The following is a 25,877-nucleotide window of genomic DNA, read 5'->3' on the forward strand; positions in this document are numbered from 1 at the left end:
CAAAACATACTGTTCTGACTCAGATTAGTCTATAATATAGCTTAATGTGTTGTACACTTATACCTACTGACCACTTTCTTTGCATACTATTTGTAAAAAAGCATGGCTGTGTGTAGGACACACAGAGTGTTACCTGAAGATGTTGACCACTAGTTCCAGAGCAATGTTTTGTATCTGTGTGTTGAGGCGTGTCTGCCATTCTCTGCGTTGGCATCGCAGGGCATTGGCATCAGTGCCCGCTCCAAGGTGGCACAGCTCCAAGTCATAGTGAAGCTGGAGACACTCTGCCCTAGACACACAGACACCAAGTATGGACAGTGAGAATCGGACAGTCCAGAACGACCTTACAGGACTTTTATCCAATTCAGTCATTTTAACTATTACATTTGTAATTTGATTTAGCAGGTATTTAGGCGGTAGATTTAATTTTAGTTCCAAATCTGTTCCAGCTTTGATACAAGCCGAGGCTCGACTGCAGGTTACAGTGCAAAAATGATTTCTAGTAAAGCTATATTCTGCACCGTAGAGTGGTGGTACACTGTTAAACAAAGTGAGTGAGTGAGTGAGTGAGTGAGTGAGTGAGTGAGTGAGTGAGTGAGTGAGTGTGACCTTGACATAAAGCTCTCAGCTGCAGCCTGAGGGATAGCTGGTAGGTCGATGGTTTCAGACCATGACGACTGAATGATGCCTTCATCAACATTCACAAGAATTAGTTCTTCTGTCTCCTATACACACACACACACACACACACACACACACACACACACACACACACACACACACACACACACACACACACACACACACACACACACACACACACACACACACACACACACACACACACACACACACACACACACACACTAGGTACAATGGCTACAATTCATTACAACACAGTTTGACTGTCCCTGCACTGTTAGACTAACAAACAGCTACTGTTAAATATGTGAACTAAGCTTCTGTTAGACACTAAATAAAGATGAATGCAGTGGAGAATCAGCTATTGTTAAATACTGTATGTGAGCTCAAACAATAACTAAAAAAGATGGGTAATTTGAATTTCACGCTAGCAATTTACACAATGCTGTTAACTATATGAGAAATGGCCAAGATATTATAGGGCAGAGTTGAAGCAATATGTATCTATCAAAGTGATACCACTAGTTCTGAGTATTACGTGTAAAACAATGATTACAATGAACAACACCGGATTCAATTATAATCATAATATGTCCTCCCTAGTATAGGAAAGAACAACATCCAACATTGTTCCATCACCTTAGACAGGAAAGGTCAGATTTGCCGACACAAAGCAAGAAAGACTGTAATCCTTGATGCTGATAAGAAAGTCTGTAGAGACAGTGAATGGTTGTACTTACAGCGGCAACCTCGTCAAAATGACTGATGTGACAGCCCATCAGGAAGGCTGTAGGAGCCATGAGGAAGTCCAGCATTCCTCTTGCCAAGACAGGAACATAGGGCTGCTGCCAGGACAGAGGCTGGAAGGAACAGAAGACAAATTCAAATATGGATAAGGGGATGCTGCAGGAAGTTTAAGAATATAGTAAAAAATAATAATAATAATAATAATAATAATAATAATAATACTGCAATTGTAAGACACAAGGTTCCTTCTCCACCGACCTGCAGGTACAGCAGCAAACTCTCTGCGACCAGAGTGAGTCTGGCCCAGTCAGCAGAGAAGAATACAAGCCTCTGCTCTTGAAGGAGGCAGGACAGCACCTAGAGAGGAGGCCCTCATAGGGTTAACTGAACATTTTTCTCATTTTTAATATTTAGGATGTACTTTATGAATGGAAGGACCTGCCTATACCTCCCTTCACCTCTTCCTTTTCCAAAGAATAACCCATATACACAATAAAAGTACAATCATATAACTAAATACATATATTTATGTATTTATATTTAAATACATCACTTTATCACTGTATGTATGTCCTCTTGTGTTTATGTGCCATGCAATACCAGTGTCTTTGTTCTGCATTACCTGGAGCAGTGTTGTATGCGTGAAACAGAGGAAAGGAAGATGCAGGTCAATGTCGATAACAGGGCTGTCCTGATCCTCCCTCGATGGGAGAACCACGTTGAGGGGACGGAGGTTGAAGGACTAACACACAGAAACGCACACATATATTTGCTGTAAAGATCTAGCAATTGAAATTGGTCACACAGAGAGACAAATACAGATGAAGTGAGGCTGAGAGATATCTCAACTGAGACAGAGAGAGAGAGACAAAGTGTGTTCTGACCACGTGTAGCTGTCCAGGAGGTGGTAAAGGGACCAGGGACAGCTTGGCTGAAAATTCCTTTATGGTCTCCTCAAAGTCAGCTTGTCTTCCAGGCCGCAACTGGACCAAGAGACTAAGAAGGTGGAGACGGTTGGGAGACAGAGACAGGTTTTTATTGGTCACCAAATCACCTTAACCAAGGTCAGGTTATCCATCAGCTCTATGTATGTAATAGAAATTATTACCATGACAAGCAGTCTTTCAGAGCATTGTAGTAGGGGAACTTGGCGATGACGCACATAGCAAAGGGTGTATAGAGGCGGGACTTTGATGAATTCCACCTGTGGCCATTCTGGACAGCACCTTCCAGACAGGACTGACAGATTTAACAGTCAATGAGATACAATTGTCTGCATTCATTGGATTTGTGTTTTTCGAGTGAGTGTGAGTGTGAGTGTGAGTGTGTGTGTGTGTGTGTGTGTGTGTGTGTGTGTGTGTGTGTGTGTGTGTGTGTGTGTGTGTGTGTGTGTGTTGTTTGTACCTGTACAGCTCTGTAGTACTGCACCACAACCCCATGTGTTCGGTTCCCAAAAAGGTCAGTAAACACAAGGAAGTGATAACTGTCTTCTCTCTGCTCATTGGCTAACTGAAGACCACCTATCCAATGCAAAGCAAGAAGTCTCAATATGTGCCACTAAGCAAAGTCAAGCGGTATGTTACATTGATGTCATAAAGGAGATTCACATCACATTCAAGTCGCAATAACAACTGGGAAACTCAGATTTTTGTCATTATAATAAAAGACAAATGGTTAATGGGCAACTAAGTAAGTAAGTAATGCAAGTCTGCATAGCAGTGGGTGGTTTTAATGTTTAATCCACATTGTAGCAAGATAGGGATCCATGATGGTAGCTCTTAAGCCAGCATAGAAAGAATACAACTCAAGATTATGGTCTGGGACTCTAGTTGTTCTGGTGCCAGCCTGACAATATGGTGATCCATGATGGTAACCATAGTGTGGCAAGATCAGTCCTATCATGATGACATTGTCGAGTTAGATAAGTAGAAATCAAGGTTTGGATATGTAATGCCACGGCTTGAAGTACGCAAAGCATACCAGGCAAAAGTAAAAACTTGTTGCTTGAGATACAGTCACTGCCAAAAAACATGTTGGTCTTACCGAGGTAACCGGCTGTTGTAATTACAGAACAAATTCAATATTCAATTGAAAACATGGTAATGTTAAGTTTGCCACAGAGAAAATACACTATACCAGGGAAACAGAGCTGTGGCAAGGCGATGAGGTCCAGATCCTTTGGAACACTGATGTCCTCTGCTGCTGAGGACACTTCGGTACGATTGGTTGTTTCTCCATTAGGCAACACCTCTGCAGGACGATCTCGCCTCTTCTGCAAACAAACAGAAAAACAACAACAACAAAAATATTTCTGAATGTGATCAACAAAGAAGCCTGCTGAATGTAATCTGAATGCCCAATCCTTTATCCATGTGTAAGGTGTTAGAAAGACAAAGCAGAAAGGACTTAATTTTTCAAAAACTGTTTCAAATTGACTATTAACGATGAATTTGTATTTAGAGTAAAAAAAAAAAAAAATGTTGTTTACCTTTTTGATGAAGCTCTTCCTCCTTTGGACACGACTGAAAGCTGGTCCAATCAACTGGCTGGAGTTGGAAACAAATGGCGGGGCATGGACCTGCAGTACCTCAGCTTCCAGCAGAGGGAGTTCTTTTAACTTACTCTGCTGTTGAAGCTATGACAGTTTAGAAGTATTTAGGGTTATAAGTTTGGTAGTCTTGCATTGCCAGGGGCAAAAGAAACCCCTCTCATTTCTTTAAACCAATCACTAGCATCTTGGGCGGCGCTAAACTCTGGACGCAGCGACGTAGCTCTGCAAAATGGTCTCGGTAAGAAACTTGTTTTAGCGGAACATTTATAGCCTCGTGAGACCGTCCTGATCTCGCGAGCTCCAGTTTTCCACTCGCAGATCAGTCTGGCAGTCTTGAGGCAGAGAATATTTGGAGCCGTTAGCCAAACGACCGGGCAAATCAGCGTTGGTTTTGAGGTGGGTTAGGTGGTGATAGACAGATGGTTTATCCAATCAGCTAACCAGTATTTTCAGACAGCGGTCCAGGAACCTGAAATGGTTTCTTTTATTCCTAAATTCTCGTTACACAAACGGCAAATATCCTTTACCGACATGTTTGCATGCTGAGCTAACGAGCTATGCTTTGCCTGCAGCAGCAGGGGTGGGCTTGTGGTTGTATTTTCATACGCTTCGTGGATCTGATTGGTTGATTTGGCCCGTCTATCACCAACATAGGTGATAGACAGATGGTTCATCCAATCAGCTAACCAGTATTTCCGCCCCTTCCCAAAAGTTCTCCAACGGAAAGTTCCCAGATGGATATGCCGAGCAAATGCGAAGCAATCCATCTGGCGGAGTCAGGTTAGAACATTTACACCCTGCAAAAGAAAATGCCACATACATGGTTAAACCTAATTTTCTTTTACCAGTGTAAAAAAATGTTTATATACTTTGTCCATAGCAAATCCCTGCCAAATGGTCCCAAAACTTCCCAGTTAGATAGTAAATACCTAAAACATATTCTTTGTAAATCTTTACAATCATTCCCAGAAAGAACCAAGCAGGCCTGCATTGTTGCACGATCCAAATTTCTACAAAACTTGCCATTTTCAGCGTGTAGCTTGCTAGCTCAAAGTTTGTTGTTGTTTCCCTAAGCTAAGGGATTTTTAAGAACGGTGACACACAGAGAGCAGAAGTTAAGGGACATCAAGCAGTCATCCTGGAAATGTACTGCCGTTGATCCAGACTATAAGTCTAGCAACCAAGAAGTCTTTGTACACATTAACACCCAACACACAGTCTATTCTAATGTCTTTATAAATTGCTTTATAAACCTTAAGTCATTGTATACCATTAGCTATTCCAAAGAATGTGTGTTAGATACCATATACACCTGTCATTAACATGCTTTTCCTTATATTGTGAAGATTAACTGCCCAGGTTCAAAAGGTCCATTCAACAGTAATCTGATAGCAGTAGTCTCTACTGTTGAGAGTCAATGTTGACATAAGAAGCACTCAAGGTGTAAAGTTTGCCGACATCGGTTTGTTTGTATGCTTTTTTTATTTGCCCGTGGTTTTGTTACTGTCTTTGTGTATGCGTATGTATATACCTGGTATATGTCTCGAAGCTTATCACTGGGTGCTCCAACCACGACACATGCCTCCAGCAGTCCAGACGGGAGCTCTGCCATCACACACACTGCAAGAAACACACAAGCACACACACACAAAGTTCATCAATGAACCCCGTCAGCTATTTTTCTAAAATGTTTGTACTGAGGTTGATATCCCTGCAATATCTCTGGCTATATTAGGTAATGTTACAGGAAATGTTTCAAATCTAAGAAGTAAAATTTTGTTCCTTGTTTATTCAGGTATTTCATTTACGAAATGATCCAAAAAATAGACAATTCGATCTTGTTATTTTATCTGTTAAGCATTTCTCAATTGAATTTCCAGATAATTTACTATAACATGATATATATCAATTAAATGATATGTACTGTGATATATGATTTAAATGATATCACCCACCCTGATAGAATTACAGAGAACCGTTGGTTCAACATTGATGACGACAATGGCAGAAGGTTCAACGATTTCATACTTTGGCCATGAGTCACAAAACACTCCCAAACCAGATGCTAATGTCATCTGAGTTTAAGTTTTCAAAATGACAAAAGTAGAGCTTGAGCAATCTAATTTGCAAAATACAGCATCAGCTACTTGTGGCACCCACACCCAGACAAATTTCTTTTCCCAAAACTTCCTCTGTGTGTGCCAACACATACACACTCAGGCACAACGAAATAACATCTAACTCACATACACACACAGCAGATGTTAGGGTTTGGTCACTGGTGCAGTAAACCAGTTTTGTCATGGAAATCACAGACGAGAAGTTATAACTGACTGCACCCGAAAGTGAACAAAGAGGAAAACACTGAAGCTGCTTTATTCTGTCACCCTGATTTTGATTACTTTTGATAATCTTTTTGTATAACTGACAGCCCTATCAGATGAGCTCAAGTGCCCCTTCATCCACAACACCTGCTGAGTTCCAAACATATTCTTTTGATATATATAACTAATATATAATTAGTTATCCGACAAGTGCTCGGGCTATGTCTCTTTTGTTTCAGGTAGGTTTGGTCAAGTTAGCATTCCTACTACACGGACCAACAGAAGATGGGCGTTTTAACCATTTATACTTGTAAATATCTCTATTCCTGCAAAAACTCTCTAAAGTATCTATTTTTACTTCTCTACTCACTAGTCAACTCGTTTTCAGGCACTCTTAATCCCACACAAATTTCTTCACTAATCCTCAAACCAATTTCTATTCCTAATATTATTAACAAGGGCATTATTTCATTGGGGATGTAGGGGACATGTCCCTGTCACTTTTTAAAATCCATGTGTCCCCCTATCTTTTATTGATTCAGGTACATTTTCTTACTTAAGTTTCTCTAATCTACCATTTTATTTACAGTTAATATTGTCCTAAAAATATGATAGAATTAAACATCAAAGATATGCAAGTAAAGATGGAACTACAATATTATACATTAAGTATCTATAAGTAGTCTACATTAACGCATAGTACTGCTTTAAGTCCTTATCAATTTACCTACTACCTACCTACCTACCTACCTACCTACCTACCTATCTACATACCTCCCTACCCAACTACCTACCCATCTACTAGGGGTGCATGATATATCGACTTAATATCGTTAATGCAATATCACATTACGCAATATTATATCGATAGTGTCACAATAAGTATGCAATATTTTGTTTATTTTGTGGAGTGATGCGTCCCGTCCGTTGACTGTGTGGCTTAGTTGTGTTTGATTTAGAGCCCGCTTGAAACGCTATAATGATCTGGTTTCATTGGCCATTTCATTGGTTAGTGCACGTCAGTGCATGGGTCCACTACATGACAAACCCTAAGGAGTGTACCACGTGACGTGTATGCATATTTCGACAGAGTGACAGTGTAAGTGAAGAAATAGATAGAGACAACTAAATGGAACAAATCACAGAATTGAAAGGAAAGAAAGGACCTAAAGAGAGAGCGAAGGGAGTCGGGAGCAAAAGAAAGAACACAAAAGTAAGAAAATGTTGCTCAGGGAGAAGACAAAATAACAGAGATTGAAGAGGAAACAAAAGTAATGCCTCCTCGGTAGTTTGAAAATACTTTGGCTTTAAGCCAGCAGATGTTTCACAGGTTAATGCACTATGCAAAAGGTGTCGAATGGTAATAAACCGTGCAAGAGGCAGAACAACAAACCTATTTTCGCATCTTTATAAAAGGCGGTGCAGGCAGAGTTTGGAGTTTGGAGATTGAATATTTTTCATCCACAATTGACCTGTGGTCCAGCCGCACTACGAAGCCTCATATAAGTCTCACTGTGCACTATATGGTTATGAATCTATGAATAAATAAATGTTTAAAAATATCGAAATTAATATCGATATTGTAATATTCATAATCAATATTGCAATATCACATTTTGTCAATACCGTGCAACCCTACCACCTAACTAACTACGTACCTACCTACCTACCTACCTACCTACCTACCTATCTGGGTCAGGCAGATCCAATAATAAACATCTGACTTGCATTAGGTGAAGCTACAGGAACAACCTAAGGAGCTGCATCCTGTTAAATCTTCCTCTTTTTCGCAGCCTCTCTTTGATGTCTTTCAACTCTCCCTCCTCTCTTCTCTCTATCCTTTTCTCATCTCCCTGCTGTTCCCCCTTCAATCTACTTTATCACCTCTTCTTTCATCCTATATTTGTTCTCTCCTTTTGTCCCATTTTCTGCTTGGCCATTTTCTCTTCTTTCTTCACCTTTGACACACTTGCTTGCTTTCTTTCTCTCAGTCTTCAGGCCATTCCAGCTGCTGACTAACTACCCTGCTGTGTCACGGAAACACACACAGACACACACAGATTTAAGTAATTTATTCCCTGAAAAACCCTAATTTTGGAAACCCTGGAGTGTGTGTTACACTTCTCATAAACTCAACCAATGTCCACCATCCTAGCAGTTTTATAATCATCTCACACAAATGAACTGGGAGGACAGTTTCACTCACACACACACACACACACACACACACACACACACACACACACACACACACACACACACACACACACACACACAAAATAAAAAGCAGATGTCCACACACAATAAAAAGCAGATGTCATGCATGTGAAATTGAGACAGACAGAAGAGGGAAAAATACCAAAATCTAGAGTAGATGTTCATATTTCTGAATAAAAGCTTGCACTTCATTTCTTTATTCCATATTTTTTACAAAGATTCCACTAGAAAAACAACAGAATTAAATAACTCTAATATGCCTAACAATAACATGAGACTTGAGTGGGGAGTGTATCATACTGGAGATAGCCTCCATGCAGACATGCAGAGGCTATCCAGGAGCTTTAACAAACAAGTTTGTCTTCATATATTTCAGAAAGGAAGCTGCTTTGATGTAGCCGACAACAATTTCCCCAATCAGTTGCTAGTAAACATGTATTTTAAAGAACTTAAAAGATGTATGGAAGAAGGCTTCTTCCAAAATGGAAGTGGTTAAGAGAAATGACAAACTTACAGTAATTAAAGTAATTTTAGATTGCTGTGCCCCAGAAAAGTTCTCTGAATGTTTGTAAGCTTGCAACAATCTTTTCAAAATTTAGAAAATCCAATGGAGTTTTCAAATTGGAAATTGGCACAGTCACATGGACAGTAAATGGGTCAATGATTTTGTTGAGCCAGTATTTTGACTTTTTTTTTTTCATTCAAACTTGTTAGCAATGCTAAAATTCTACCTTTAACCCTTATCCTACCAACTGGGCTACCTGCAGATCCCAGAGGTATACTTTTTGTCATATGGGCTTTATTCTATCATTCCACTTTTTCATGACTTTGTTAATCAATCTGTTCATAATGCCCCTTACATAATTGTTTCCTGTTTCAGTTTTAATTATTGCTTGTATCGGGGTCCTAGGGGACCCCAGTCAAAAGCACTTAATTGCAGCCTATGCAGTTTGAATAGTATAAAACAGAATAAATCAAATGTTTGCCATCAGTCCTAATTTAAAAGTATCATATGCTCTGTCCATAATTTCACACAATGTGCAAATTAACTGTAACTTTCCTAAAATAATAATAATCAGTTTTTGTTTTTCCCCTCATAACTAATAATGATGGTTGTTTTCTACAGTAGTTTATTGGTTAGTCCTTAAGTGTAAAATATGTTGGTAGGATGAGGGTTAAACTGGAAATATTCATTTATTCTATGATGCACTTCAGGGCTGCACAGCAGGTAGGTTTAAAAAAAAAAAAAAGATACAGAGGGACAGATATGATGTGAGGGGTCTGTGGGTCTTCCCCTGGAACTTTTTGAGCATTAAACACAATTTATGCTGAAAATGTGTCATTTATGAGCAGCCTGTGACTTCACATTCCAGTGAAATCACAAACAGAGAAGTGCATGTTAGCAAGTGTTTACTCACTGAGCTGCTATATGGGACACAGGAAGAAGGGGAACTCTTAAAACGGGTGACATGTCTCTTTAATTGGCAGAAGCCAACTTTACAAGGTTTTGTCTGGTTTGTGAGAAAAGAAATAATCCATGACTTGAACTAGAGGACAAAACAAACGAATGCATGCATTAGGACATTAATGTGGCCTCTATTATCAACAGTCTTTCAAATGTTTTATTGTTTTTTCTTTCCTCACTTCGTAACAGTGTGCACAAAAAAAACAAAAAACTGTAAGCTCAGTCACTCGTTTTCATTACAAATCTTTTCGTTGTTTTGAAACCTGTGAAACGTGGTTATGACACTTCCCTTTGAAGGCGGTGAAGACACTTCCCTTAACCTCACCATGTAACGTTATAAACGCTGCCTAACATGTTAGGATAACGTTACGGGTTATTTTCACAAAATCGTCAGCAAAACAAGCGGCCTGTCACCAACTGTAATGTTAAAGTTAATATATTTTATAACTGCAACTGACAACTGAAATTGCCGTAGAGTTATGGAAAACTGACTTGTTAAGACGAGTAAGACCAGTCCAGCAAGATTCTTAACACAGTAACGTAACGTTAACGTTAAAAAAAGACTGACCTTAAATTACTCGATCATTTCCACTGGACAGAAGGTGAAGTCACACTGACGAGACGTTAGCTAACGTTAGCCCCAGTCATAAATCTGTTATCGAGTCTAAACCATAGACTGTGACTAAAACTAAACGCTACAGTAACGCTTACTGTGTGATGTGATTTAACCGTGTGCGGTGAAGTGTGAATGGGTGCACGCACCGCTGGTCTGTCAAACTAAACGCAGCGCAACGTCCATTTGGACTTCCCAATTTTCAAAATAAAAGCTTTTTTTCTTTTACGGGAGGCACTATTTTTTCCCCCACTATGGCCACGCCAAGACCCGCCCTTCAATAGCATTCACACACTACTATTGGCCAGGCATCCATGCTTACATGTACAGGTCCTATCCCCTGACCAATCCCCTAACCCTAACCTTAACCACTCAAGGTCAAATGCCTAACCCCAATCAAGCTGCTTTGTAGGGCGGGTCTTGGCGTGGCCATAGTGGGATTCGTAATTTTGCTTCCTGGAGCTGGGAAAAGAGTACCATGGCGGCATCTATTGTCTGTTTCGTGTACTGCTATATGTAAAGACCAATAAAATAACCTACATTTGATGCGATTTTTTTTTATAACATAGTAATAATAACCGATTGAATTACCAAAGAAATCCCTGCCCCCTTTATAACAAAAATAGAAAAGCACATGTTATACAAAGTATTCAAAATTGCCTGCATTTATAGCAGATAAGCAAGCCATCAAGTAGGCTAGAGTGATGTCTTCTGTTTACTATTGTTTTATATTGTGGTTTTTAAATACATTTAAATTGTGATTTTTTTGGGGTTTTTTTTTTAAGCAATATATGTGTATGTGTGAGAGAGAATTTGCTCCAACTTGCTCTTTAAAACTATTAGCTGCAGATTAGAAACAGGGATTGTGAAACTGGCTGGTTTCAGGTTAAGGTAGACTACAGTGACAGTCAGGCATCATTTGATGATCAGTCTTTACACGTATATACTGTTTATTATGTTACATTGTTTTATGTAAATAGTAAGGTGACCTCTGTCTGTTATGCATGTATGATGTTCCACAACTCTATTGGTGGGAATATGTGAAAGAATTTAATTGAAATTACGATTTATTTGTTGTTGGTTTTTTTTGTTCTTTTTTTTTTTTTTTTTTTACAAAATCCATAAATATAGCGCTATTTAATAATCATTTTTCTCCCAAAATGACAGATATGACTTGTGCACTTGCTGACTTGCTATTGTGTACTAATTGTGGAGCCTTCAAACCTTGTGCATGCCGTCTACTTTTTCATTTGCTCTGTTCACACCTCTGCTATATTGATTAGCTGTGACTAACCCTATGACACAGTGGTTTAGCAGGAAGTCTATCGATAAAGTGCTGAGTAAAGTAAATGTAACACACCTATTTAAATTCTGTGTCTTGATCTGTGGCCCCTAGTCAGCCCATAGAGAGAGAGAGAGAGAGAGAGAGAGAGAGAGAGGCTATGAGAGAGGGTTTATATGATAGGTTAAACTTAAAATATGCAATTACGAACTGGATACAAAGAATGCATTTGTATTTTGAAGTAATTTACATTTTAAAAAGTGAATGAGAAGCAACAATCTGTTCATATGTCATCCTGGGTTGGCATCACAGTTGAGATTAGTAAAAGTCAATTCGGTTACAATTCAGTTACATTTGAAGGAATTTTATTGACATAAAGAACATAAATAATACAATAGTTTGCATTGTACAAGCTAAGATTAATCTCAGGATGAAAGGTAGCTACTACTACTAACTTTTTTTTGTTTTTTTTTGTTGCTAGTTTTTATCTAGCCTAAAGCAGAATCGAGTTTGTTCACAAAGTCAGTATTTGTTCTAGGTTTCTAATGTTTCAGTGTAGGCCTAATAGTGCCAAAACAATAGCCTTCAATTTATAATGAGAGAAATGGGTAATAATAAGCATCAATATATATATATATATATATATATATATATATATATATATATATATATATATATATATGCCATGCTGAATTTGCCTATGTTCTTTTGCTTAGCCCTAGGACAGTTGGCCAGCCGTTCGAATCCGGGTCATGGCAGCTTTTCTTAAAAAGGACGTTAGCCATATTCTCTGTCATGGTGTCAGTTTGAGATTGAGAGGCCAAGGCTACAGTGGGTTTATATTCATTATATTCAGTTGCCAGTTTATTAGGTACAGTAAGCTAAAACTAATGCAATATTAAAACAGTCAATCAATCCGCAGATCCCTAAATTGTGATGGTGATTCAGCTGTGGTCTAGTCTATGTATCGCCACAGCGCTGCTGAATGGTAATTTTGGAAGATATAAAGTTTGTGGTGCTGTTGAATTAACATTAGGCTAAATGACAGAAACACCTCTATGTGTAACGCAATAGTTCAAAAGTATTTATTGAAAGACTGCTGCATTAGACTTCATTAGGTTTAGCTAGATATAGGCTATAAACCGGTCATTTTTTACGTAGGCTACGTCAGAGAATGTTCTTTAAGATTCAGTTTATTCTCAGCCAACCTACTCTGTGATCTATGTGAGACTGTGTCACTTCTACAGATTCGGTGGCCAGCCGTGATCGCATAGTGGTTAGTACTCTGCGTTGTGGCCGCAGCAACCGCGGGTCGAATCCGGGTCACGGCAGTCTTCTCTTGCTGCCGAGATGAGAAGAGAAAAGAGCGTCTGAAACATGTAGACAGGGTCAACGGGTTGCTTTGCTCTCTCTCATTATAGAACTGTATTCCACAGAAACCATCAAACAAACATCAGGGATGACAGCCTAGGCCTACATTAAATACCAGAAGATTCTCAATTCAATTGAGGTGCTGCATAGTCGGCTACCGGAAAAAATAAACCCCACAGCATATTTGCCTTAGGTCATCACATCACAGTGTGATAGGTATAATTCCTGGATGACATTTTCAGCGTATTTTCCAAAGTGGTAGGTCTGAAATGTTATCCTGACCCCAAGCTGATCATCCTTGGCACAATTGAGGATAACACAATAAGGAAGCCTCAAAGACAATGTATTGCACATGGCCTTATAACTGTGAAGAAAGTTCTGCTCCAGCACTGAAAACAATAGAAACCCCCTCAGTATGGCACTGGCTTAATGACTTGTCTGATGCTCCTCACTTTGGAGACAATCAGGGTTTGCTCTGAAGGACAAGTTGGCTTAAGGAAGAAGTCCACACCAAACCTGACTCTATTCATCTGACATCCCTGGAGGAACCTGACTAAAGTCACTTCACACTTAATCCAACTCGTGCACCAGAGAACATAAAAATGGCAATATTGCTAAATATGTGGAAATCCATACCCTCGGCAATATGTAAACTCAAATAAATGGCAATAACAAGTAGTGACCACCAGATGTCGTCTTTGAACCTGTGCACAGAAGGGAGCACATACTTGCCGATATAAACTGTATTCCCTTGCACAATAATACCTGGCATTGAGAGATGAATAATTAGGAATGTCAAACCAGCTACAAGGTGTGAGATTCAATTTATAATTCAAAGGGCTTTGACATAAAAAAAAAAGACTACTACTTTAATACCAGGGCCGGCAACTGCCCAGGGTCCCCAAAAGCCCCAAGATCACTTCATATATCTACCTTTATGATTAATAGCAAAACTCCACAACCATTATTTGACAGCTTTGGCTATACTTCGTAGATTCAGATTACGAATACAACATACTGTATAATCAACTGAAGAATTACTATAGGATTTTAGACAATACTTTTGAATGTATGACTTTTATTTGTATTTCTTCAATGTTGCTATTTTTCCTCAAGTAATGATGCTGTTTGTGTAGACTTAATCAAGATAGCCTACAATAGAGTGCACAGTAGCTACTACTACCATGGATACTAACCTACTGCTCTTACTAAAGTATAAATGCCCGATAATAGCATGTAAAGTATCTATTCATTCATTCCTGGGTTGCTGTTTGCTGTGCCTCAAGCAAGGCTTTCCTCAGAGGGAGCAGTTTGATTTCTCTTATTATTCCTCTTTCATTTTTTTTAACACAATACACAATAAACAGTAATATGAACATTTACACAACATTAACATCTCTCTCGCTCTCCGTGTGTGTGCGTGTGTGTGTTTATGTGTGTGTGTGTGTGTGTGTGTGTGTGTGTGTGTGTGTGTGTGTGTCCCTAGAGCGGCCATATTGGAATGCTGGATGTGGAGAGGGGAAGCAGGAACACAGGCGACGGGAGAGGGAGAAGGGGGAGATAGGCAGGAGCGAAAAAAAACCCTAACTGTAACTACTCCTAGCCCTACAACTGAAATAACGGATTATCCACCGACTGTGAACAGCTTCTCCCGCCGGTAAAGTCAACACAAACGTCTCGGACGTCCCCTTGAACAAGTCAACGTGAGTGATATTGTGTTTTGGGGATTATTTCAAGAGCTAAAAGAAAGTATGGGATGCGGTTACCGTTCGTCCTGGCTGGCGTTAGCCGTTTCCTCTCCCACTTTTTGAACCACTCTCTCTCTCTCTCTCTCTTGGTTATAACGTTGGGAAATAACTGATAAATTAGGTTAGCTTTACAAAACCATAACTAGAGCGGAGTTTTCCTTTTAGGAACTTGGAGCAGTTGAAAGGAAGAGTGACCTACTGCCACCAAACTCGTCGCCACAGTCACATGGAGTGAACGTGGAGCAACGTTAACTCCAGTCTACTGTAACGTTAAATAAATGCCACGGATTAACCTACATTTAGCACCGAAATCTCTATCTCAAGCACTTTTTTTCTTCCCACTGTCATGGATTCAAGGCTGTTTGGTTAACGTTAACGTCACCTAACCTTCCCAACAAACTGAACATACTGAACTCTTCCTTTCTATCTTAATGGAGCAGTTATATACTTTTTTCTGAAGACTTTAAAATACTAACCAATTGGCCCAGCTATTTAGGATATTTGCTGCATAACTGTGTTAATTAGTTAACGGTATCGCTAGGTGTATGATATGATGTGCTGACACTCCCTCTCATTTTGCTGTTATTAATTGGCTAATCAGGTGCATATCAGTTTTGTAGATTTATATATTCATGCACAAATGGTATCTTGCAAATCAGAGCTAAAACCATTAACGTTAGTCGAATACTCTAGTTTGTAATCCGCAACAATTTTGACAATCAATGAATTCTTTCAGTTTTTTTAGTCAAGCGAAATGCCAAATCTTCACTGATTCTAGCTTTTTAAATGTGGTGATTTGCTGCTTTTCTCAGTTTTATATTATTTTAAGTTGAATATCTTTTGTTTTTGGACTGTTGTTAGGAGAAAACAAGTTAGCAGAACTGGTGATGGCATTTTTCCCCCCACATTTATTAATGAACTAATCAAATTCATGAAAACATGTCTTTGGTCCTATGCTAATATAAACAACCCCAGATTGTTGGTGTAGAATAGATCATTTATATTATCTTATTAGGTTTCCTCAAAAAAGTACTAGTTTAAAAACATCTAGTCTCCGACATAACAAAATTATTAAATGTATACATGTAGATATATGGATAAAAAAGACACTTGAAAGTTAAATTGAAACAGGCTGCTCTGAGTTCTACATTTTCCCAACAGTGAAAGATTGCTGGAGCCTGATTTGTCTCTACTTCATATTCAAGATGCAAGAAAATGCTAATGAATTGCAGTATCCTGAGGCCACTGAGGCTTCAGATGTACATTATTAATAGGAGTACTTTTCTGCACACTTTTGTTTGCAATTCTGTGGACAAGCTCAACCTAAAGCAGTATTTTGTATACAAATTTGCTCCATGAATGTTAGTGTAGGGAATTCAAAGTTTCTTTAAGGTCATGGTTTGGTTTATGGATGCACAGTGCATGACAGTCACAGTATTGTATGTACAATACAAATACTGTGTGTTCCTTTGATAGAGGCCTTCTGAATTCATATAGGCTGTCGTTAACTAAAACAAACAAACTGAGGTGGTTGCGAATGGTGTGACGATAAACTCTGGGAAATTCTTTTCATCTAAATGATAGCTATTGTGAGAAGAAAGTCTGTCCCAGAATGACGTCCTGCAGACACTAATTTTTTACACCACAAAAAGCCAGAGTTTTAATGGTTTGTTTGATATGTTGTTTGTTTAAAACACATAAAATGAACGCTGTAAAACTAAATCTTCTCACCCAGCTGTTCATTTAAATGTAATTGGTCAAATGACATTCACAGAGCTTTCTACAGGTTTGAGTTGGTATTTTTGAATTAGAAAACGGCTCACACTGCTAATTAGCTTATCCACTTGACAAGCTTGTATTTAGTTCCACTGGGGCTGCATTCATTCAGCTCACTTTGACCGAGTGCTACACCACATGCAGAACTACTTCTTTCAGTGTTTTTGAATGGTGAATTTATTTAGACAGTGGCCACTTACTGTGGCTACTTTAATCATTTAAGTGGGTCAGATATGAAGTTTGTCTGATTATTGAAAGTCTTACCAAACGTTTGTTTGAAACATATGGTAAATTACGGCCTCTTCTAATTTGGCATCATAGGACTAAAATGAATGCAGTGTAATCTGAGAAGAAACCTGTCATTACCGTTAGTTTGAGAAACAAGCAGAAAATGGCGTTTTGCTTTAATTTGTGACATACATCACATGGCTCTGGGGAATTCCTTCAGACACCTTCTACTTTAGTTTTTAGTGGGCTTTACTGTAGAAATGTTAATTTAGGCGTTTGTGATAGATGTCATTAAGCTGGTAAAAATAATTTAATACACTTCACAGAGAGTAAATGGCTACACCTTTCTGACACAACTCTTCCTGTTGCTCTACAGCAGGCTAATACAGGCGTGTGTGTGTGTGTGTGTGTGTGTGTGTGTGTGTGTGTGTGTGTGTGTGTGTGTGTGTGTGTGTGTGTGTGTGTGTGTGTGTGTGTGTGTGTGTGTGTGTGTGTGTGTGTGTGTGTGTGTGTGGCAGAGCAGTGCAGGAGGCCTATATTTATAGAAACACTTGACTACACTCAGAGATCTTACCGGAGCAGTTCATTACATTGCAGAGAACTCTACTGTTTGTAGTCCATTTTCTCTTTTTACGTCCTGCAAGTTTGATGCTCTGTTTTCGTCCAAACCTTTCTATTCTTTGCAGTCATCTACTATATATTATACTCAAGTTTGTCCTATACTAGACTGATGGGCAGACAGAGACCGAAAAATGTAGAGAAAGCGTAGTGGGTAACAAAGCCAGCAGTCTACTGTCAGTAGATTGCAGTATGTGGTTGACTCATAATGACTCAAACTAGTAATTTTAATCACTGCAGACACATGCTGTGTGTGTGTGTGTGTGTGTGTGTGAGGAGATATGTAGAGGTCCTGAATAACAGTGTGTCCTTAATATGTGTGTCATGAGGAATTCATGATACCACATGAAATAAGTTCTCTGGAGGGGAAAAGAACAACTCTAACTTGAGTTTTCAGTTTGAGCTTTTAAAAAACAAAACAAGTTGTTTGCTGTTTTCCTAGCAAACCTGGTGGAAGTCTTTTTTTTCCCCCAGTGATTGGCTTTTTCATACTATGTAAATAGCTGCAGCTGTGTGGAAGTCTAAGCTGTTTTCTAACATCTTGCACAAATATATGAATGCTATTTGTAAACTCACCTCCGGATGGAAAAATCATGAATGAACAATTAAATGGTTTCTTTGTTTTGCAGTCGCACCGGTGACTGTGTGTGTGTGTGTGTGTGTGTGTGTGTGAGAGAGCAAGCAAGCGCTGGCTTGTATGTGTCCTATAAATTTAGCTTCAATTTTCCGTTAAACTTATTCCCCTGCATCCTCCTGCATGTGGTTTCAGCTGTGAAGGAAAAGGAGTGTGTGTGTTTGGAGACAGGGGGCTGAATGGAGGTCCATTCCCTTTGCTTTTGGGTTTGGTTGCATTCAGAACGCAGCCCCCACACCCCTCCATGTAAACACAAACACACACTTACTCACAGAGCACTTACTGTACATCCTAAAGCATGCTGCGTCCCTCAGGAGTTAAAAGGAAAACGCCTTCTTCCTCTCAGCAGCAGCAACACTGCTCAGACGTGTGTGTGTGTCTGTGTGTGTGCCTGTGTGTTGTGATAATGACTATGTTTACCCAAGATAACATGAGTGAACACTGTCTTGGTTTTGTCGGTTAAAAATATCTTGTGCTTGTTATGACTTTAGCGATATGTGTGTGCATTCTTGCAGTTGCATTTGTGTGTTTGGTAATTAAAGAATTTTACAATAAGACAATAATAACCGAATGGTGGATACCTGGTGGCCATCTTGAGTATATTTATTTATTTATTGCATTATTAATGATTTTTTAAGGATTAGCTATATAAGGCCAGATCAATTTCCAATCCATTGTTTGTTCAGGGCCAGTGGTCAAAAACTCTGCATTGTGCTCCTTTCAAACACACAACGACATTGTGAGTAATGTAATATAGTGGTTGTATTAAGTAGTAATGATGATATAGGACATACTTTTGGAGAGTCTATGTCAGCTGTCAAACTTTCCAAACATTTTGGAAATAATTCACTGACTTGCTGTTATGGGCCAGTCATTTCAGTGAAGAAATTTCTGCAGAATGTTGCATACTAATGGCATTTATATTGGTCCCAACAAACCAGATTGGTGCATCCCTAATTCTTTTTTGTAACCTGAAACTATGTTATAGCTCCTGTAGGGTTTAAATCCCCTAAACAATGTAACTTGATTGTGTATGTGTGTGAGGTTGGATTTATTGCAATCTGTCTGTTCAAGCAGGTGGCTATGTTCTGCAGTCGCGGTTTTCTGATCTTGCCCAAATATAGTTGTTTCTATGTGTGTAGATGGACCACTGTGCAGCGTAGCATTCTTACTAGGTGCACTGAAATTTCCTACAATGGCAGGAAATGACATCTTAGTTAATGACTTGTCCTTCCTTGTGGACACACACACACACACACACACACACACACACACACACACACACACACACACACTTAGAGCGAGCTATCTTCGGTCATGCAGGTCATTGGTGCACCATGTCCGCTAGTGATGAATGGAACTGGAGCACAGCGATTCCCTCTGGTGTGTGTATATGTGTATGTGTGCGTGCAGACTGACTCCTTGACTCAATCAAAATGACTCAAAAAACAAATGGCCGCTCTCATGTTTCCTTAGTTTTCTCTAAGCAAAGCAGGGACTGAACTGCAGGCTAGAAAAGAACAATTACAACCACATATATTGTAAATAAGCGTGTGTGTGTGTGTGTGTGTGTGTGTGTGTGTGTGTGTGTGTGTGTGTGTGTGTGTGTGTGTGTGTGTGTGTGTGTGTGTGTGTGTGTGTGTGTGTGTGTGTGCGCTCAGACAGTCAGTGTAATTACATTGCAGTGACTGTGAGTCAGAGAGGGAGAGAGAGAAAGAAGTAATTGTTGGGCTTTGTCATATAGACACAGAATAAAGAGGTGGGAGGAGAAAGCTGGGTGGAGAAAAGAGAGAAATAGAAACTAAAAGATGAGACAAGAAGAAATTATCCCAAGATATACTATATCCTAAACACATTAAAAAGTAATCATTGTACCTGTGTATAGAAAATGTATCATTACCTACTGGACATGAATTAATCTTTGTTTACCTTCATCGGTAGCCTAGGTGCTACAGATGTTTCTTTTGCACCTACTGTGCCTGTCCATTTGTTCAGCTGTCCACTTATGATATCTCAGGATATGTCTCAGACACCAAATAAGCTTTGTTCAAACAATAATAAAATATACAGATTGAAGTAGTTAAAGGAATAGTTTGACATTTTGGGAAATATGCTTTTTTGCCAAGAGTTACTGTATATGAGAAGATTAATAACACTCTAACGTCTGGTCGCTAAATAAGAAGCTACTGTCAGCAGCTGGTTAGCTGAGCTAAGTATTAAGTCTAGCCAGGCTCTGTCCAGAGGTAAGAAAAGGGTTCTGCCTACAACACCAGCACCTGAAAGCACTCACCAACACGTTATATCTATATTTGATTAATTTCGCCATCTTGGGAAAACAGTCACGACTAGTCGAACGACGAACGCCGTGTAACCAGTAACATAGCTCAAGCATGGCGTTCTTTGTTCGACTGGTTGTGACTGTTTTCCCAAGATGGCGCATGAACGGTACTGTCTTTATAAACTATCTTTTTAATAAACTGTCTGTACACTTAACAAAGTTCTCAATGCTTCGGTTTACATGTAAGGACCCTCATTATGCTACCGTGGAAGTGTGGTGCTATTTTGAGCCTTGTTAGAGGTATAGAAATAGCGATTTTTCTTTTTACTTTAGCATGCGCCGACGACTAGCTTTATAAGCTAATTACCGTTTTGCGCTAAAACTGGTCACATTCGATTAGCATGAAAACCGATCCCAGAGAACGGTCGACTCGGTACCCATGTGTTATTAACCCTTAGGTTTATTTTTCCGTGGAATTGTCCTTTAACACAGAAGCCATCTGAGAAGCTGTCATTGGAAACCGTTTGGGAAAGGCCAGGCACTTGGTGATTGGATGAACCATCTTTTCCACAATTGTTGTTTTGAATGAACAGGCGTGGTGTCACACACACCTAAACCTTATTATTATTGTTATTATTATTATTATTAAAGCCTTAATGGCCAGGCGCAGTAACTTTCACTGTGCAACGTGTCCTTTTTTACACTTTTCTTTTTTTGTACGCATTAAACAATACATAACTAGTTAATTACAAATGATACGAACAGATCCAAGTGGAATGAATGCAAAATCAAAATGCTTATACGTTCAATCAAATGAAAATCAAAAGTCTTTCATAATAACCTGTATGGTGGCTGAGCATTTACTAACTAAATTAATTAAACTTTTTGTAGTCTCATAGGCCAGATACTTTTTGCAATGTTTAAAGACAATAAAGGGATATTGGTTGTGTATACTAGTATTTAATGACTGGTTTCCTGACTTTACCGAGACCACGAGAGAGAGAATGAGGCCAAGGCAGACATCAGTGTCTGCTTGGCCAATCATATGACCTCATCTCTTCTCTAGATTCATGCACAGCCACACACCCACAAAAACACACAGTCATAATGGATCTCACACACACACACACACACACACACACACACACACACACACACACACACACACACAGATCAGCAGTGAACACCTGGATACGAGCCAAAGATATGACATCATATACACACACACACACATTCAGAGACTGTGCTAACACAAACTAGTGTTGCTGAGGTCAGATGTGGGTATAATGCCACAGTGTGTGTCTGCCTGTGTGTCAATGTATGTGTATGTCTGTGTGATTAGTCACCAGCAGGGGTTCTCCTGTAACAAAGGTTCATTGAAGAATAGGAAGAATAGTCTTGAAACTCTTTCTTAGTCTGCAAATTGTTTTCCTTCTGTTTGTAATCTATTTTAACACAAATGTCATCAATAGCAAACACTAGAAAACTGGCGTAGGCCGATGTTAAAAAGAAATAATGAATGAAATGTCAGCTGATGTTTTTTTTTGTTTTTTTCGTTGCTTGAAGCTGATCTGATGTGATCATTTATGGTCAATTTTTTTGTGTTTTGGAATCGGTTACAGTGGTTGTTTTGTTTACTTTCCCAAAGTGTAAGTTATTGATGAAATGTTTTTATGTTTTTGATGTTCAGGCAAAGCAGAGAATCACATTAACCCTGGCAGACCCAGTGGCAAATATATTTAACAAAAAAAAACACGCCGAGTGACAGCAGCTCTGACTATTCTAAATAAAACAGCACTTGAAAATGCATTACCACTAGGGGGCGATGTTAACACACCAACTCACCAAGATGTTAGGGACACCAACTCACCAAGCAGGAGTGTGTGGGTGTGAGTGTGGTGTGTGTGTGTGTGTGTGTGTGTGTGTGTGTGTGTGTGTGTGTGTGTGTGTGTGTGTGTGTGTGTGTGTGTGTGTGTGTGTGTGTGTGTGTGTGTGTGTGTGTGTGTGTGTGTGTGTGTGTGTGTGTGTGTGTGTGTGTGTGTGTGTGTGTGTGTGTGTGTGTGTGTGTGTGTGTGTGTGTGTGTGTGTGTGTGTGTGTGTGTGTGAGAGTGATCTTGGCCTACTAATCCAGTGGCCTATTAATCTGCTTTACTCCTGAACAACTCTCGTCTTGTCCGTCAGCTGTTTTGCTTGCTTGTGTGTGCAAGAGAGAGGGATTCATAGTAGAGCCCGACCGATATGGAATTTTGGGGGCCGATGCCGATATTAACTTGAAAAGAGACGATTTATAAGCCAATATTTTGATTTTGAAAATAAACTGGATATTAGACCCATTTCCTATAAACTGCACTTACACTACATTCAATAGCAAAATATCTGCCTGTTCTATGTATGTGGGCTGTATAAACCATTTTCCAGAAGGGATTATGTTAAAAAAAAAAGCCTTAGATTACAGTCTCAATGACTAAACAATTGCACATCAAAAGTATATATTTTTTAATGATCAAAAAACAGTCTGGTTTTAAACATTTAACACTTTTACTTACTTCCAGTTGAAGCTGGTTTGTGTCTTTGTTTGTCTGTGTACTGTAAATAAATTATAATACTAAAGTTAAAGTAAAAGAACTATACCAAACAAATTCAATATTCCACAAAACCATGTCAATGAATTAAAAATAAAATTAAAATAAGTTAAATGTATAGCTACATATAAAATAAATAAATAAATAATACCAAAATATAATTAAAACAATGTAGAATGTTCTCAATATATACAACACACAGGCAAGAGGTTTTCCTCCTTCACTACTTTTTGAGTACCTTATCAAATGCTTGTGGCAGGGTAGGCTTAGTTCTAACAGAGTTTTTTGTACCTCACACTGCTGCTGTGCCTCTTTATATTGCTCACTGTGTTTGGTTTTCAGATGAGTCCACAAATTGGAAGTGTTTTTCTGCTTCGCTTTGATAGACCCCTGGCTTACATTAGCTGCACATATATTGCAGAACAATGCATTAGAGGAATCTTTGCAGAAGTAGTCCCACACTTTGCTGCTACAGCGTTCACCTTTTTCAGCCATCTGTAGGGCAGAAAGAGAGACAGAGAAAGAATAAGCATGTGTATTAATAATATCACCATGGATCATTACTCATGTCATCACTACAATTATAATAATAATAATAATAATAAAAAAAACAGGGATCTCCTACATAGGCAAAAATGAGAAATATAGAGAAATATTTTTTTTATTTTTATTTGTCAAGCAATAGGTATTACCTATTTATATTTAACAATATTATTACAACATTTTCCTATGTCTGTAAAGCTGCTTTGAAACAATCTGTATTGTAAAAAAAAAAAAAAAAAAAAAAAAAGCGCTTGTTCAGCTCACATTTATTTACATGTCCCCTCTGGTTTAATAATTTCTGACGCACCTACTGTAGTTACTGTAACTACACTATATTTGCTCTCACAGACACATTCACAACGGTCCCGTATATCTTCTCCTCTTCTCTTTGTGCAGTCTAAATCAAAACATCGTCATGCGCTGGCGAACGTAAAGTTAGCCTACTGTTACCGGCTTTCACGCCGCCTTCACACTGGCAGTTGAAATCAGCTCCGTAATACGCCCCCAACGGACCTCGTACTACACAGTTGAAAAGCTTCGGAAGCGATTTACAAAAATGGCAGAACAACTAGGACTGATAAGTGTCTGAATGTCCGATTCTCTCTGACCTCTCTTATACAGCTATAAATAGAAAGGCTGCTGCGTGGAGTAAAGTTGCCCAGGACGTTGACATGTCACGTCGGTTAAATGTGATATAGCGATATAATGTCAATAGTTAGACGCATTGACATATATACAAGACGTCTGTTGCTAGCTAACCAATTAGCATTAGCAGGTTTGTTTATCAGTACCATAGCAACACTACCTTCCGTCGGATAGGAACCGTCCGTAGCTTTTCCTATATATGTCAATCTGATGTCAATGAGCTGTTCGCAAGAGTTAAATTTTTTGAACGCATCCGGATGACCAACTGACACGATTTTTTTCGCACCGCACTCGTTCGGACCCGGTTCGGACCCATTCGCATGCGGTCTGCGAATCTCCATAGGAAATGAATGACTTCCTGTCATTTCGAAGCCGTATCTGAGCCAATGATCGGAGCTGATTTCAACTGCCAAGGCGGCGTCAGCTCAGAGAAGATTACGGAATCAATTCGAAGTTGAATGGTTAACGTTTAGTGTCATGAACACACCGCTGTCAATTTTGAGAAGAACCACCTTCAAACAAGTTAATAGCAAGCATTTAAGGGGGCTGCTAAAAAGGAAGCTATGTTAGCGTTAGAATAACGTAACAGTTGTTTTTTCGAGGCACGCTGCCTGTACATAACTTCTAGTCATTGACTACACGCGCCCCCCTGCCACAGTTACGCGGTCATTATGTGCAGATATATTTAGAATAAGTTAAACGCTAACGTTATAGTTTGACCTCTTATTAACGTTCGCGCTCTTCCACTGATAAACATGGTATTAGTTAGCTTTGTGGCTAATCTAATATAGCAATGCATTAGCGGCTGTAAGCGATGTTACAGAATATTTAGAAGTGATAATGATAGGACCGTTAGCTAGAACTACCACACCGTTTTTATATAAAGTGTATGAACTAAATCTACAATCATTTCACATGACGAACGACAGACTCACCGTCAAAACAGCACATCTCCATGCCGGGTGTAATGCTCTGCCACTGGCTTGGCTGATAGCTTTCTTCTGTAGTGGATTTCTGGCGCTGTTGTCAACTGGGGAGTTGCAGACCTCCCTCTGGTGGGCAAACTATGCAACACTCATAACATGAGTGAAGCATGAGACTGTTTCTCATGTTTCATCGGCCGTTATAAACGCCGATGCCGATTTAAATGCAATTAGCTCATATCGGCCGGGCTCTACTTCATAGACAATATAATGTGACATACTGGTTCATAATTTCAAGAATCAGTGACCGCCAAGTGATTTTATGGCACTTTGAGCACATTTTGTGATCCATATCTGCAAGCACAAACAGTGGAAAACGGCCATAGACAGGAAAGTTCCAGCAATAACATATTTCTGCCTTTGGGACATGCATGTTCGTTCATGCTCTTAAATGCTGATATCTTATGTGTCTTATGAGACTTCTCTAGACAAAACTGCTGGCATATCGGATGACATCTCTTACACACTTAACTTCAGTTTTTCTTGTTTTAACCAAGGTTGTCTCACTTTAGAATCTGGTTTATTCTTAGTTTTATTAGTCTGGGAGTAAGTTATGTTTGAAAATACCGAAAACACCAGAGATTGCTGACCGTGTCTGATTTGTTCTAATTATTTCACTATATAGCCTAC

The 25,877-nt window shown here is 39.1% G+C and overlaps 2 protein-coding genes across 12 annotated transcripts in view; one reads left to right on the forward strand and one right to left on the reverse strand.

The window, feature by feature from the left end:
• The window catches only part of dennd3a (DENN/MADD domain containing 3a), a 34,125-nt gene extending 19,050 nt beyond the window's left edge, over positions 1 to 15,075 (reverse strand). Inside the window, exons 1-12 of the mRNA XM_028597137.1 lie at positions 14,979 to 15,075; positions 5,472 to 5,560; positions 3,878 to 4,024; positions 3,526 to 3,661; positions 2,794 to 2,909; positions 2,498 to 2,628; positions 2,274 to 2,385; positions 2,012 to 2,131; positions 1,648 to 1,746; positions 1,383 to 1,502; positions 610 to 725; positions 134 to 289 (exon numbers count right to left, since the gene is read on the reverse strand). Coding sequence (XP_028452938.1) covers positions 134 to 289; positions 610 to 725; positions 1,383 to 1,502; positions 1,648 to 1,746; positions 2,012 to 2,131; positions 2,274 to 2,385; positions 2,498 to 2,628; positions 2,794 to 2,909; positions 3,526 to 3,661; positions 3,878 to 4,024; positions 5,472 to 5,552 — 1,334 coding nt within the window. The 5' untranslated portion in view covers positions 5,553 to 5,560; positions 14,979 to 15,075. The remainder of the gene's footprint in view (positions 1 to 133; positions 290 to 609; positions 726 to 1,382; positions 1,503 to 1,647; positions 1,747 to 2,011; positions 2,132 to 2,273; positions 2,386 to 2,497; positions 2,629 to 2,793; positions 2,910 to 3,525; positions 3,662 to 3,877; positions 4,025 to 5,471; positions 5,561 to 14,978) is intronic.
• The window catches only part of ptk2aa (protein tyrosine kinase 2aa), a 71,589-nt gene continuing 60,440 nt past the window's right edge, over positions 14,729 to 25,877 (forward strand). For all 11 annotated transcript variants that reach the window (XM_028597139.1, XM_028597140.1, XM_028597142.1 and 8 more), the window contains exon 1: positions 14,729 to 14,915. The gene's annotated coding sequence lies outside the window, so the exon portion shown is untranslated. The remainder of the gene's footprint in view (positions 14,916 to 25,877) is intronic.

This window comes from Perca flavescens, chromosome 14 (genome assembly GCF_004354835.1).
Source record: "Perca flavescens isolate YP-PL-M2 chromosome 14, PFLA_1.0, whole genome shotgun sequence".
Taxonomy (NCBI): Eukaryota; Metazoa; Chordata; class Actinopteri; order Perciformes; family Percidae; genus Perca; species Perca flavescens.